The sequence below is a fragment of the Lynx rufus genome, unplaced genomic scaffold (genome assembly GCF_022079265.1).
Source record: "Lynx rufus isolate CCGP_SWC_20201006 ecotype Redwood Valley unplaced genomic scaffold, mLynRuf1.p SCAF_27, whole genome shotgun sequence".
NCBI classification, from domain to species: domain Eukaryota; kingdom Metazoa; phylum Chordata; class Mammalia; order Carnivora; family Felidae; genus Lynx; species Lynx rufus.
This window is the reverse complement of record NW_025814842.1, coordinates 6,941,740-6,956,751: the sequence shown is the minus strand read 5'-3', so window position 1 is coordinate 6,956,751 and position 15,012 is coordinate 6,941,740. Positions and strand designations below refer to the sequence as shown.

The following is a 15,012-nucleotide window of genomic DNA, read 5'->3' as shown; positions in this document are numbered from 1 at the left end:
GTTCCAGGCTCTCAGCTGTCAGCAGAGAGGCCCATGCCGATGCCAGGCTTGAACTCACGAGCTGTGAGATCATGACCTGAGTCTAAGTCAGACGCAACTAACTGAGCCACCCAGGTGCTCCTACTTTCAACTATTAATGTACAACAATCAATATTCAATTTTCCAGCCAGGCAGCTTTAGTTTGAATAAATTATCCGCCTGGGTGGTCCCTAAGAAACAGAACTGCCTGGAAAACATTTTGCTTTGGGGTTCTTTCTTTTTTTAATCTTTCTTTCTTTCTTTCTTTCTTTCTTGTTTTTTTAATTTTTTTAATTTTGTTTTTAGTACACTCCACACCCAATGTGAGGCTAGAACTCACAACCCTGAGATCAAAAGCTGTGTGCTCCACTGACTGAGGCAGCCTGGAACCCCTTGCTTTGTGCTTCTTATCTCCTTCTAACTGGCCCTGTCACAGTTAGGGAAAGGTCATTTCAGAAGTCTGCACATTTCTTTTTTTTTTTTTTAATTTTTTTAACATTTATTTATTTTTGGGACAGAGAGAGAACATGAACAGGGGACGGTCAGAGAAAGAGGGAGACACAGAATCTGAAACAGGCTCCCGGCTCTGAGCTGTCAGCACAGAGCCCGACACGGGGTTCGAACTCACGGACCACGAGATCACGACCTGAGCCGAAGTTGGCCGCTTAACTGACGGAGCCACCCAGGCGCCCCTGCACATTTATTTCATACTACACCCAGAATGTCCCAAATGGCAGAGACCTCCTGGTGGTAGGCTGTATCAGGATGAGGTTTGACTATAGTGAATGAGATTCCAAATGAGAGCGGCTTAAGCAAGACAGAGGATTATTTTTGTCACGTTTGTAAGGTCTGGGTTTAGGCAGTTCAGGGCTGGATTGGTGGTTCCACTGGCACCTGGTACCCTGATCCCTTCCAGCTTTCTGCTCTCCTATCCCCAGGGTGTGGTTCTCAATGTCACAGTCCAAGATTGAACTCCAGGTATCACATCCATTCCCAAGGAGCAGGAAGAGGAAGACCAAAGGGGGGAGGACGGCTCACCCCTGCCCTGTAAGGGCCTGACCTGGGAAGTGCATGGAACACTTCTGTTGTCTTGAGGAGTGAATAAATTAATAGAGTTTTGAACAGCACTTGGCTTAAGAATGCCTTTCTTTCAATAACAACCATGATAGTAATACTTAACATAGCTAATAATGTTTGAATGCTTCCTATGTACCTGCTACTAAAGAGCGTTACCTGTGTTAGCCCACTTGACCCTCTTCAAGTGGGACATTTTCCACACTGGTGCTATTTCACAGACAAGCAAACAGAGAGATTATACAGTTATAAATGGCAGTTATAAATTCCAGTCAAAACCATTCAATTGTATTCCAGAATCTGCTTGCTTAACCAGTAAGCCATACTAACTCAGTGTACTCTGTTTTGTCTATATATATTTTTGGAGGGGTATTTAGTATTATGTTAGTAACTTATTCCCATATCTAAAGACAAATTGTTCTCTGGCCACTGCAGCCTGGCCTGTGTTTGGTTCTCCAGACCCCTTACACAGCCTGGGTAGAGAGGAAGTGTGGATGGGATGTGGGATATGCCTGAAAGCTGGAGACAGAAGGGCTGGGAGAGTTCCTAAAGAGGAGTGGCAAATACCAGATTCAAGGTCAAAGATGGGAAACTGCTGCAAACAATAAGCTATATAAATTGGGACATCCTGCTCAACCCCCAGGAAAACACGTATTCATTCCTGGCTATTTTGTTTTTATTCTGTTTAAAGCTAATGTGGCTGGGTTTCTTTTTTATTTCCCACTATTTGTTGTTGGTGTGTAGGAAATCTATTGATCTCCTGTATTTGCTTGTCACCCACATTTTTGAACTCTATTTTAGTGAAGTGGCCATTGATTTTCTTGAGTTTTCTAGGTAGGAAGACGTAGCATCTGCTAATAAGTGTCATTCATTTCATGACTGTCAATATTTGAACTTCTCACTTCCTCTTGTCTTAAGGAATTAACTTAGAAGTTCTAGAAAAATATTGAATAATTGTGGAAATAGGCATTCGTGATATTCCTGACATGAATGGGAATGTGCTAATGTTTCGTAGAAGTATGGGAGCTGGTTTTTTTTTTTTTTAACGTTGTATATATTTTTCCAGGGTAACAGAAACTGTTGGCGCTTACCTCCAAATAATCTTCCTCCTTCTTCTGTGCTAAAAAATGCTCTCTGATTTTGACAAAAATTGACAGAAAACTCTTAATCTCAGGGGCTCAGCCTGTGGCATGAAACTGACTTTGGTTGGTGAGATGTAAAGGGAGGTCGGCTGGGGGTGGGTGAGTCTGTCTTCCTAGGAAGGTTTTCCTCGGTGATAAAAGGCAGGAATTGTGGGAGGAAGAATTTAGGCCATTATCTCAAGGCGTGAGTCCTGACTTTGAGCTGAAGAAGGCTTCTGTCTCCTAACACCTGCTGCAGTTATTATTGTGACCAGTAGGGGGCGACCCCAAACCCATAGAGAAGGGGGGCTGTTGTGCCCTGAGAAAAATCCCTCGTTTGAGCCATCTGCAGTCAAATACGATATTCCTTGCAGCTGAGGGGCATTCCTAAATGACACATTTGTGCAGGAAGCCTCCTTCTGTCACTATCTTATTCTGAGTTTTTGCCTAAAGTAGGCACTGGGAGTTGCAGTTCAAAGCCAAATGCAAGCCCTTGAGCCAGAGCAGGTGAGAGCTAGGAGTATCGGGTCAGCAATGAAGAAATTCTGGGGCAGCCACGGGGGAGAAGCAGATCCCGCGGGGCTTAGGAGAAGCATTCAGTCGGGTCTTTTCAGTTTGGGCCACCCGGGGTTCCTTCTTCTCTCTGCCAGCTCTTAGTTTAGGAATGGTCGATAGCAATTATTCACCTCTCAGGTAGAAAGCATTTCCACTTCCTGGAGCTCTCCTGCTGTCGGGGATCTACATCCAGCCACCTTGGCTTCCTAGGTTCCATTTCCTGGTACTTAGGCAGGAGGAGACCCGGCCCAGGTGCGCGCGGCCAGCCTGCACCTTTGCCTTTAGACCACGAGGGGGCGCGCGAGCAACGCTGGAGATGCGTCTGGAGAGCTTGAGAGGAAGGTCTGGGAGGAGGCTCTTCACCCAGGGTACGCAGGCAGGGTGGGGCCGTGTAAGGAGGCTAGAGGGAGAGACGAATGAGGTCTGAGCTGTAAGAGCGAGGAAAGACGCAGAAAGGAACAGCACGGATCAGTTTGGAGGCTGGTCTTCGGAGCAGCTACCCTGGGAGTGCACGCAATAGTATTGGAGGTGGATCATCTTGAAAATTCTTCCTTGGATGAGAAGCAGGAAGCTTCCAGATGCTCCAGCAGCAGGGATCAGGTGGAGTGAGCAATCAAGGGGACTGAGGCAGGAGGCCTGTGTGGGACATGACAGCCTAGGGAGGAGCGTGCTGCCAGAAGTGATTCAGATCAGACTACCCCACAGCTCATAGCCAACCTCTCAGCAAATTCAGTGCTCATCGGGTCCATCCGCAAGTCCCCGTAGGCTTGATCCCCAGAATATATCCTGACTCTGGCTGCCTATCTTGACAGCTACTACGACTGTGATCCAAGTCCTTCCCCCGGCCTTGTATCTAGTCTCCCTGTTTCCACTCTTCCGTCGCCGTGGTCTGTTCTTCACATAACAGCCAAAGGGATATTTTATTTTTGAAGTTTATTTATTTATTTTGAGAGGGGGGTAGGGAAAGAGAATTCCAAGCAGGCTCCGCACCGTCAGCGTGGAGCCAGATGCGCGGCTCCAACCCATGAATTGCGAGATCATGACCTGAGTTGAAATCAAGGGTCCGAGGTTCAACCCACTGAGCCACCCAGGCACCCCAAAGGGATATTTTAAAAACCTAAATCAAATCATATCACCATCTTTGTTAAAACCTACCAGGCAGTGCCATTTGCAGTAGAAACTCCTTCCCAAGGCTGACAAAGCTCTTATACAATCTGGCTGCTATCTGCCTTTTCAACATCTTCTCTTATGACTCTGCTCTTGTTCATGATGCTGGAGTCCACTGGTCTTTATTCTGCCTTTCAAGCACCATGATTGTTCCTGCCCTGGGGACTTGGCCTTTGCTGTGCCCTCTGCCCCAAATGCTCTTCCCCCCGGTTATTCCCATCTTTGATTCCTTTCCTTTCACTTGGAAAGGGACAAAAAAGAGATGAGGTGATGGGGTGGTGTGGGATGCTTAGTGTGGAAATTAGCTTCCCTCAGTGGCTTTCTGGAAATCTTCCCTGATTTTTCTATCTGAGAGATAGCATAGAAGGAGTATGTGTTGGAATTAGTGATCATGGTAGCGGTCATGGGAAGAGGTAAGCTTTGGGTTGAACCTTGATAGAGGGTATTGTTTCAATAAACAGAATTGGGGCAAGCTCCAGGCAGGAAAGGGTGGTACCTACTTGTCCTGCTTGGTCTCCAATGCTTATTAGAGTACCAAGCAGAAAATCGATACTCAGTATAGAATACTTGAGTGAATGCACCAATAAGTAAACAAAAGAAACAGGAGAAAACACTAAACATATCTGACAATCAGGTCTACTTGGCTGGCACAGCAAGACCTAGTAGCACGCTAGGCTGAAAAGGCAGCGTTCAGCCAAACTGAAGAGGACCTTAACAGAGACTAGGGTTAAGTCTTGTAGCCCTTTGGCATCTCCTGCCCATCCCTGCAGTCTAGCTGGTGAACTGTTCCCAGAGGAGTCTTCCAGAGAGACGAGGTAGTACTAAGGGACTGAGGAACTGCCAAGGAGATAGTTTGTGGCAGTGAGGCCCTCCTGGGGTGGGGCATCTTTAAAGTGCCCTTGAACTTAGGATCTGTTGCTGGTTCTCTGTTGGGCAGGTGGGAGGTGCTCAGGGAAGGACACACATTTGGTCCTCTGGGCCCTTTATCCTCCCTGGTGGGCCTGGGCATGCCCACGGCCTAGCCCCACTCTCAGTCACATCCCTTGTCAGGTCCCTGTGGCCCTCCACTCAGCCATCTCATGCCCGACTGCTCAGGAACGATCTTTTTACCTCTTCTTGGCCAGCTGTCTTGGCCTTCACACCTCCTCTGAAACCTGAACCCCTCCAGGAAGTTTCTCTGGGTCTCTGAGTTGCTCTGTGTCCCTCTCCCCTTCCCCCACACCTGGCCAGGACTGGGGTCTTCTGAGGTTCCCTTTCCTGACCCACTCCCAAGCCATGTCCCCTGTCCTAGGTGAGGTGGGGTCTCACATTTCAGTCTGCCTTAGCCCTGGCCTGTTCCTGTGGACTTTGGGTTTCCTTATTGATCTGAAATTCTCCCATCACGTGGTTTTCTTTATTTGTTCAGTGTCATGTGGTTTGAAATGTCAATGGCTATATTTTTCCCTCTTGACTATTGGGATATCCCCACCTGTAGCCCTATACTGTTTGTTTGTGTTTTTGTCTCGGAGGAGAGGAATATGGATTTCACATAGACTGAAGAAGCTATTTCTCAGCTTTGATTTCCAAACTTGGTCAAAGTATCAAAAATAAAAAGTATAATCTTAAAATTTAGAGTTTCAAGAAAAATAAAAGAGTCAGCTTAGAATTCTGAATGCTTAATGAGCTCAGCTCAGCTCATTTCACTTGGAGAAATCCAGTGTAGAGGCTGAGGCTGGGAAGGAAAGGAAGGTCTCGTCATAGAGATTAGCTTAATGAAAAGGTCAAGTGTGAGCTCTGCTCTGTCTTTTGGGGTTTAAACCTGTGGATGGTGGTGGGTAACTTGGTTAAACACACACACACACACACACACACACACGCATACAAGTGAACATCAGATTCCTGCTTTCCTGGGAGTATGTCCCGGAGAGAGGAAGCCTCTCGAATGAGCTATGGTGTGTGGCTCCAAGGCAAAATGGTGTGGGAATGATGGAGCACTGGAATGGAGGGCAGTGTTTCACAGGGAGGAGGGAGGTCTGGGGCAACTGAGGCACAGAGGAGGCTTGGGTTTGTATTAAAGAGGTTCTCCAACCTCACAACAGATGGGACATCCACAGTGGGCTCCTAAACAAGGTCCAACGGACCAGGTGGTCCATGCCACGCTACAGTTGACACCCCAGGTCATGATGCCCAGAAATGCTGCTTTGAGTCGATGCCGAGAATTTCAGATGAATCAGAGGCTTAGGAGCACAGGACGAATGGTAACATGTACTCATTATTTTTACTCCATTAGGGTTGAAAAATCTCTTCCTACACTGTGTGCTAGGCAAGGTGATTACTGTTGATTTGATTCTATAGATTAGATAATGGGGTTTTGCAAGAGAATTTAGCAGTGAGTCAGCTCAGTGGCCGGCATTCAAATCTTCTGTCCCCTGACTTCTCGCACTGTTCCCTGGGCCCCACTGGTGATGCTGACGGTGATTTCTAGAGCTCATCTTCTGGCGTTCCGCAGGAAGGGTGACTGCTGCACCTGAGTCCCCTTGCGGCTGTCAGCCCTGGTTCTCTGCCTCTTGTCCTACAGCCCAGTGAGGGGCTGGTCCAGGCTGCTGTGCACTATGCGACAGAAGACTGTGTTCTTAGTTCTCCAAGGGGAAACTGTCAACGACACCCAGGACAGGTAAGTGCCGTTTCCACTGGGGAGAAGGTCTCCCCTCACCTCAGTCTCTACTGTATTGCCCCCCTGAATCCAGTGCAGATCAATATCTTGTGGGTAGAAGTCACTGGCCCAGCACTTGATTGTATCTTCTCCTGGGGTCCTGGTGATGGACATAGATGGGGGATCTGCGGGGGGACAGAGCGTGGACATGGAGGGTGTGCCCTAGATGACTCCCTGCTCGTGTCCCTTCCCTCCACTCTCTGGGTGTTGGTGATGAGCAGAACTCCAAGTTTTGTGTCTGCCTCCCCAGGGAAGCTTTACAAAGATCAGGGAAGGCTGAGGGTTCCCATGTTGGATCATGGAATGACTGTGGCCACCCTCCTGCTCCCCTGTCCCTCCACCATGTACTGACATCTGATGGCAAGAAATTGTGAATGCCTCCATACAGTTTTTATTTTTTCCCAAACTTCTGAGTGGGCTTTGGGGCTCTCTCCTCTCCCAGGCTCAGCTCTAGGCCTCAGTTCTGCCTGCAGCTCTGTCCATCAGATCCTTCCCTGCTGTATCCTGTAGGACCCTCGTTCTCATCGCCTCCCAAACCAACGTGTTAGCTTGTGCCGACCAGTCCTGTCGCAGGCAGGCATTTTACATGCCTGCCTCCATCCAGTGCCAAGCCAGGAGGCATCAGCATAGAGACACCACCATGGGATGTGCCTGAGATATTCCCTGGGTTCCCAGCCTGAGATCACCTTGGTCCTTGTCAGCTCAGCTCGGGAGGAGCAGGGCACAGGAAGTGGGGGGTACCTTGTCGGTCCAGGAAGGCCTTGCCATATTGCAGGTACCTCCGCAGCATCGCCGGGCACTCCTCTTCCAGATAGGCCTTGGCCCGCTGCACGTAGACCTCTTCTGCCTCCCACTTCCGCTTGGTGTTCAGAGCTGCTGGGTCCTGGGGGACCCAGCCTGGGATTTCTCTGTTGAACTCGATGAAGTTCTGTCCATCGTAGGCATACTTCCAGAACGCTCCACTGCTTTTGTTATTCAGGAGCTCACAGCCAAACCTTCCCTGAAAGGTGTGAGACCCTGTACCCTCCCCGGGCCCCCAGGAAGTCAGTCAGCCTGGCATCAACTCCGTCTTAACAACTGCTATTCCTACACAGTTTGCAAAAACAGCAGGAAGAGTGGTTTTGGAAACCTAAGCACACGGTCCCTTTATCTTGACAAATGGGTTATGAGCCAGACATATAGCAGACAGAGACAGGGAAAGTTGCTTTGCTTTGGGTTTTAGGCCCGTCTGAGCAGAGAAACATTCTTCCCAGCCGGGGAGTATCAGGGAGCTAGAGACTAGGCACAGGATGTCTAGTCCCTGTGCATCATCTCATTTAGTGAACTGTGAATGCACTGGGAGCTCTTTTTATATCTTATAAATTCTTTTATTAAACATTTTTTAATGTTTTATTTATTTAATTTTTTTAAAATGTTTATTTTTGAGAGAGAAAGAGACAGAGACAGAGAGTGGGGGAGGGGCAGAGAGAGAGGGAGACACAAAATCTGAAGCAGGCTCCAGGCACTGAGCTGTCAGCGCAAAGCCAGATGTGAGGCTCAAACTCATGAACCACGAGATCGTGATCTAAGCTGAAGTCAGACACTTAACCGACTGAGCCACCCAGGCGCTCCTATGTTTTACTTATTTTTGAGAGAGAGAGACAGAGAGAGAGACAGAGTTGGAGTGGGGAGGGGGCAGAGAGAGAGAGAGGGAGACACAGAATCCAAAGCAGGCTCCAGGATCCCAGCTGTCAGCACAGAGCCTGACACAGGGCTCTGACTCATGAACCGCGAGATCATGACCTGAGTTGAAGTTGGACGCTTAACCCTCTGAGCCACCCAGGTGCCCCATCGGAAGCTCTTAGAAACCTGACACAACCACACTGAAGTGCTATCTCTGAGTGAAATAGAATTTCATATTTAGAGTTTTATGCAGATTATGAAATGTCCCCCATTCCCCCCTCTCATTTCTAAGTGGAGCTGATGTCACCACTGTTACTCCACATTTACTCATGTGATGTGATCTCTGCTTTCCTCTTCTCCAGAGTTTGATATCTACATTACAAATCTCGGAGGCCCCCTCTCTTCCCAGCGAGCCACAAGCCTTGGAAATCAGCCTCCTTAGGGAAGGGGACACATGTCTTCATTTTGGTGATAAAGGGAGGTGTTTACCCAATACTGATTAGCGCCGAGGGCACAGGTTCTCCTCTCAAGCTCCCTGGCCTCAACTGGCAGCTCTCTCCCCACCCCCACCTGGCTTGTGCACCAACTTGGGCCTTTAACCTCTCTGGGCCTCTGTTTTCTCATCTTGGAGACAGCCATGTTGACAGTACTACTTTAGAGGGTGAGCGCGAGCATGACAAGTGTTAACACCCGTGCCTGGTGCCTAGCAAGTGCTCAATAAGTGTTCGCTCCCATCCTTTTTCTGCCACCCTGTGTTCATCTCTTTACCCTCTTTCCTCATAATTACTCGTGTCAACATTTTTATTCCAGCTGGTGAAATGTCTGCTGGTGTCTCTGGGCACTGTGCATCAATCACCCTGTCCTACTTCTGACACACTCACTGGGCTGTTTTCCTTACCCGGGCTTCCCATTCCTTATCCTTCAGATTTCTGCAAAACTCTGGCCTCCTTTAGGAAACTTTCAGGTTCCGTGTAGCTTCTTAGGCATTTTTGTACTCAGAAACCCATCTTTCGACGCCCGCCCTACGATGACTTAGCATCAACAGTTTGCCAGCCTGTGACTGGCTGACTTGGGGAGCGGGCAGTGTGCAGGACTGCGTGCTGGGCTGGACACATGGGAGCCAGTCCTGGTGCCCTGCACTGTCCTGGCTCCTCAAATGCCTCCTACCACAAGTCCAGATGAGCCCTCATGGAGAGGAGGGCCTTTAGGATTCCCTGTACCTCTAACAGCATGTGGCTTTGAATTCAGTCCCCACCAGCTCCCGGTACGGGCCATGGTTGTTGCCAGGCACTTTCTCTCAATCATGTAACACATTTCATTTGAGCAGGTGTTACTGGCTGTCCTAGGGGATGGGACTAGAGGGGTGATCAAGACAGATGAAGTTCTAGCCTTTGTGGAATTCACATAGGTAAGTTTGATGGAATCTCTTGGAGATTCCAGTTTTGCCGATTCAGACCAGGCATTAAGAGCATTCACTGTGAAATGGCTAGTGACTGGCTGGGCTGCGATGTGAACCCACGTCTGACCGACCCCAGGGTGAGCTCACTCTCTGCTCGACATCCCTGGGCAGGGGAGTCTGATGCCTTCTAAAGTGCCAGCCAGCAGCCCCAGACGGATTGGGGTGTGGAGCTGAGAGGTCACATGTGCCTGGGTGAGAGTTGACTCTGACATCACTTCCTGTGAGAGCTGAGGTCTGGGAGTGAGGATGGGGACATGACAGGGCAGGCGGAGAGCAGCTGCGTTGTGGGGTGGGGGTGGGGAGATGCAGAATGTCTGTTCCTTGTTAGGGATGGGGATTAGTTCCATCCTGCTGATCCCTTTCCACTCACACCTGCAGGGCTAAGACCCTCCACCCCACCCTCCTTGGTCCACTGACCTTCTCTGTCCTTGTAATAGTCCATGATGTCCTGCAGAGTCTCCATGAAGATGCTCTCCCTGGCCTGCTGAAGTTCACTCTCCTTCTCCCAGTCCTCTATTCCTTCCATCTGGCTCCATGGGTCCAGGGGTATGGCCTTCCTGCTTTTACTGTCATAGTGAAAGAAGACCTGGTCATTGAGGTAGGCAGTGGCCTGGAAGCTAGGGAGGCTGTCAGTGGGCCTGGACACCCCGGTGTAGAGGAAGCTCAGACGGTAAGACCCTGAAAAAGAGGAAGAGACTTTGAAGTGTGGGGTCCATGCAGGCCCAACGTGGGGCAGCAGAGGGCCAGGAAGGGGGATGTGGTCACTGCGCCTTGGCCTCTGCAGCCCACAGCCTCACCCCACTGGAGGCTCGCTCGAGTGAAAGGGCCCTCCCAATTCTAGGGATGGTATTTCAGAGACCATTCTGTAGCTTCACTACACTGTCTTGTCTTGGCACGAGACAACACAATACTTCTCAGCCCCCTTGTAGGTATATTGGGATCATGAGACTGAGTTCTGCCGAAAGGGGATGTGAATTGTAGTGATGTCTTTCTTCTGGTCTCAGGCCCTATTAGTTGGTTTGTTGTCTCTGTCTCTTATTTAGGTGATGACTGTGGAGGCCTCAGGAGAAAACAGAATCCCTGGATTCCCGAGTCACCCCACAGAAGACAGGAAAGTTGCCTTATCTGTATTCACTTTACATGAGTAAGAAATAAACAATGTGTTGGGTTAAGCCACTAACAACTTTGTTACTGGAGCACAACCTAGTCTAACCTAATCTAATACATATAGTTCCAATGTGTAGGAAGAATTTACCAGCAAACTCAGGAAATGACCTAGAATGGATCTAGAGCTCAGAATTCCCAGGGCTGTGCCTTATGTTTTGGTATAAGGCAGGGACTTGGAGAGGAGGACATCGCCATAATTAATTCATGATACAACTCACAGGGGTGTTAAATGTTAATCACATTTAGAAACTAATTAGCAAGAATAATGTCAGTACTTGGACTAGGAATCTGCCACATGACTACCAACATTATTAATTCAGTAGACCTCAAGTAAAGCATATTACCCTTCATAATGTGGGTGGGCCTCACCCAATCAGTTGAAGGCCACAAGAAAAAAGCCTGGTCCCCCAAAGAAGAAGTAATTCTGCCTCCAGACTTCCTTTGGTCTCAGGACAGCAACACTGACTCTTCTCTGGGTCTCTACCTGCTGAACTAGCCTGTGGATTTCAATTGTACAAGCCAATTCCTTAAAATCAATCTCTGTCTGGATATGCATCCTATTAGTTCTGTTTCTCTGGAGAACCCTGGCTAATACAAATTTTGGAGTAGGGTGTGATTAACATTCTCAAATAACACCTATGTTCTCATAGTTTGTAAATGTAGCAAACTTAAAACATGCACACTTTGGCTTATATTTCTTCCCCCTGAGATTTTTGGCTGAGAAACAGCCTCATTTTCCTGTTCTAGAGTTGACTTTGGTTCTTTCAAGGTTCCAGCTGGCCTCTCTCCCAGTAACTTGCCTTCAGGGTTAACAGTGGCACTGTGGGGGGAGGGGACAGATTTCTTTCTAGAACCCTCCAGTTAACCTGCCTTCATATCTGCCCCTTGGGGTTGCTCTCTCTTCCCTGAGAGTCAGACAGATTCCTCCAGCCCTTGAAAGAAAGAAAAGAACAAGAAGTTCTACCTGTGTGGCTCCTGCCCCGTCCTGGCTGTATGACTCTGGCCAGGTCACTTCACCTCTCTGGTCTTAGTTTTGTTCATTTGTAAACTAAGGGGTTTCAGATCTTTACGGCCTCATTTAGCATGGGTCCAGAGGCTCCCTCAGTGCTTCTAGAAGTTTCTGAGCTGAGTTAGCTGACAGCCTTGGCCTCACATTCACACAGTCTACTTGTGGATCACAGCTGTAGGAGAGGCCCTTCTCCAGCCCACCTGTTCCATTTATTACTTCCCCTCCGTTCTTCTCCAGAGCCACCCTTACTTCCTCACTCACCAGCTTGGGTCTCCTGAGGGACTGCAGGACCCAGAAGGAGCAGCAGGGACAGCAGGACAGACACCATCGTGCCCATTGTGCCTGACTGGAAGGTTCTGGACTGTCTTGGGTCCTGGAGCTCGGAGCAGACTACTTGGAGATAAAGCCAGGTGTAGTTATGGGAATGGTTGGGCTTTGAGCCCGGCCCAGGGAAGGCAACTTTGCAGGCCAATGAGAGTGCAGGACAGGCTCCTCCCCTGACAGTGAGAGAGAAGGATGCACAAGCCACCCTGGGCAGAGGCTGCACTCAGTGAGCTCAGAGACAGTGTGCGAATCGAGAGCTGAGACGGCTGATCTGCAGGCTGAAAGTCTGTGTATCCCCCAGGTGAAAGAACGCCAATGGCTGGGGGTTTCAGGTAGCAAATGCCTCTGCAGTCTATCATGACCCACCCTAGGCTCACTGTGGGTGCGGGGAGGGGACTTGGGTGTTGTCAGACCACCTCTGGAAAAGCTCTGCACCTGGCCAGAGCCTGGGCCCCTGGCAGAGCGCATCTAGGGTATGACTCTCTCTCTCTCACACCCAGCATCCCAGAGTTGTCTGGAGGACATTCACATCCCTGACTCCCTCCCTATCTCTCTGTCCCCAGGGGAATCTGCCAAAGAGACAAGGGAGTACTAAGGGACTGAGGAACTGCCAAGAAGGAGACAGCATGTGGCAGTGAGGCCCTCCTGGGGTGGGGCATCTTTAAAGTGCGCTTGAACTTGGTTCTGCCTGCAGGAGGATCTGTTGCTGGTTCTCTGTTGGGCAGGTGGGAGGTGCTCAGGGAAGGACACACATTTGGTCCTCTGGGCCCTTTATCCTCCCTGGTGAGCCTGGGGGTGCCCATGGCCCAGCTCCACTCTCAGTCATGTCCCTTGTCAGGTCCCTGTGACCCTCCACTCAGCCGTCTCATGCCTGACTGGTCAGGAACAATCTTTTTACCTCTTCTTGGCCAGCTGTCTTGGCTTTCACACCTCCTCTGAAACCTGAACCCCTGCAGGAAGTTTCTCTGGGTCTCTGAGTTGCTCTGTGTCCCTCTCCCCTTCCCCCACAGCTGGCCAGGACTGGGGTCTTCCAAGGTTCCCTTTCCTGGCCGACCCCCAGCCTATGTCTCCTGTCCTGGGTGGGGCGGGGTCTCACATTTCAGTCTGCCTTAGCCCTGGCCTGTTCTGTGGACTTTGGGTTTCCTTATTGATCTGAAATTTTTCTTTGTCATGTGTTCTTTTAATTTGTTCAAAGAGCCCAAAGTTGCTTTGACATATCACTGACTGAGTTATTTCCTTCTGAGTTATTTGGGTTTTCTTCCATGACTAAATATCAGAGACAGTATTTTTGCATATGGCTCACCCAATTCGGTGTAAGAGAAAGTACTATTGAGCAAGAGATCTGAAGGATCTGGCTTATCCAGGCCAGTTTCTCCCTAGGGAGCTCAGGATGAGGACAGAATCTGAACTTAGGCACCTTCCTTGAGTCTCACGAGTGTGCTGGCTGGCAATGTCTCTCCCTGTCCCCATTCTCGTCCTGAACCCAGAGCTTTTGAGAATACGTATAGTGGCTAAAGTAGGATTCTGAGGAACACCATTGCATACTTCTAAGCCCTCTTTCTATTCTGCAGGGTCTTCTGCCTGCTGTGTCCTCTCTTCTCGAGGTTCCTTGGTCCTTCTCATGCTCATTGCTGGCGAGTAGAACATAAGAAGCAGTGAATGCTTAGTCCAGGTAGTAGGCGCTCACTCTGAATAGGTCAGAGTACTCCGCCTCCAGGTAGACCTCAGCCACTTCACTGGGATGTTCTCTGATTCCCATTTTTGACTGCTGTCCAGGGCTACAGGGTCCAAGGGTGCTCAGGCTGGGATTTCTTTGTTGAATTTGATGTCTTTTTTTCTTTGTTTTTACTCTAGAGCTTTCAAACCAACATTCCCTGGAAGGTGTGAGGCCCTGAAGGTGGGGTCTCCATACACAGCCAGCTAGTCTGGCTTCATATTTTTTTATTTTATATTTTATTTTATTTTATTTTATTTTATTTTATTTTATTTTATTTTTTTTATTTTATTATTTTAGTTTGGTTTAGTTTTTATTAATGATTTTATCCTATAAAGCTATAAAAGCAGTTGAGGATTGAGTCAAGTTTTTTGTTCAAAATAAATTTCCAGGGGTGCCTGGTTGGCTTAGTTTGTGGAGTGCTCAACTCTTGAGCTTGGGGTTAAGTTCAAGCTCCACGTTGGGTACAGAGATTACTTAGAAATGAAATTTCCACATTGTTACTTCCAATTGCATGATCTTTCTGCAGTTCTTCTCTTTTCTGTCAACCATTCCCAGTGAAAATTCTTTACTTAAGGACAATAAGTATTTTTTCAATGCCTGGTTTATGCAAAGTAAAATGACTTCCAAAATATTTTTTCTTTATTTTTCATTCAATGATTTTCATATCTTTTTAGTTGGCTATTTTGGAGATGTATACCTCCATGTTTTTGAATAAAATGCTTCCTTGATATTTCAGTGTCAGGCATTATATAGATGTATATAGATATCCTAGATATTCTGGAAGAGATGATTTACCTTCTTTCCTTTGCCAGCCTCCACCACACACACCCACTTCCCATCATCCATCCCCCTAATATAAATATTATATATGAGAACTTAGGTTAGATCTATATTCATTGTTTTCATTATTATGACTAGGTAATACCTTTACAGCTCTGTTATACAATCAACTATAATTATTTTACTTTTCCACATAAACTTTTGTTTTCAATGGAGCTGCTAAGTCATTACTGTTCTATGTTCTTATTCAACTGCAAACTCCTCACC

At 48.2% G+C, this 15,012-nt stretch overlaps 1 protein-coding gene across 1 annotated transcript in view; it reads right to left on the bottom strand.

Annotated features, from left to right (window-relative positions):
- Positions 1–5,864: 5,864 nt before the first annotated feature.
- AZGP1 (alpha-2-glycoprotein 1, zinc-binding) overlaps positions 5,865–15,012 on the bottom strand; it is a 37,048-nt gene continuing 27,900 nt past the window's right edge. The window contains exons 2-4 of the mRNA XM_047089468.1: positions 10,166–10,314; positions 7,369–7,644; positions 5,865–6,752 (exon numbers count right to left, since the gene is read on the bottom strand). Of these exons, the coding sequence (XP_046945424.1) occupies positions 6,487–6,752; positions 7,369–7,644; positions 10,166–10,274 (651 nt within the window). The 5' untranslated portion in view covers positions 10,275–10,314 and the 3' untranslated portion in view covers positions 5,865–6,486. The remainder of the gene's footprint in view (positions 6,753–7,368; positions 7,645–10,165; positions 10,315–15,012) is intronic.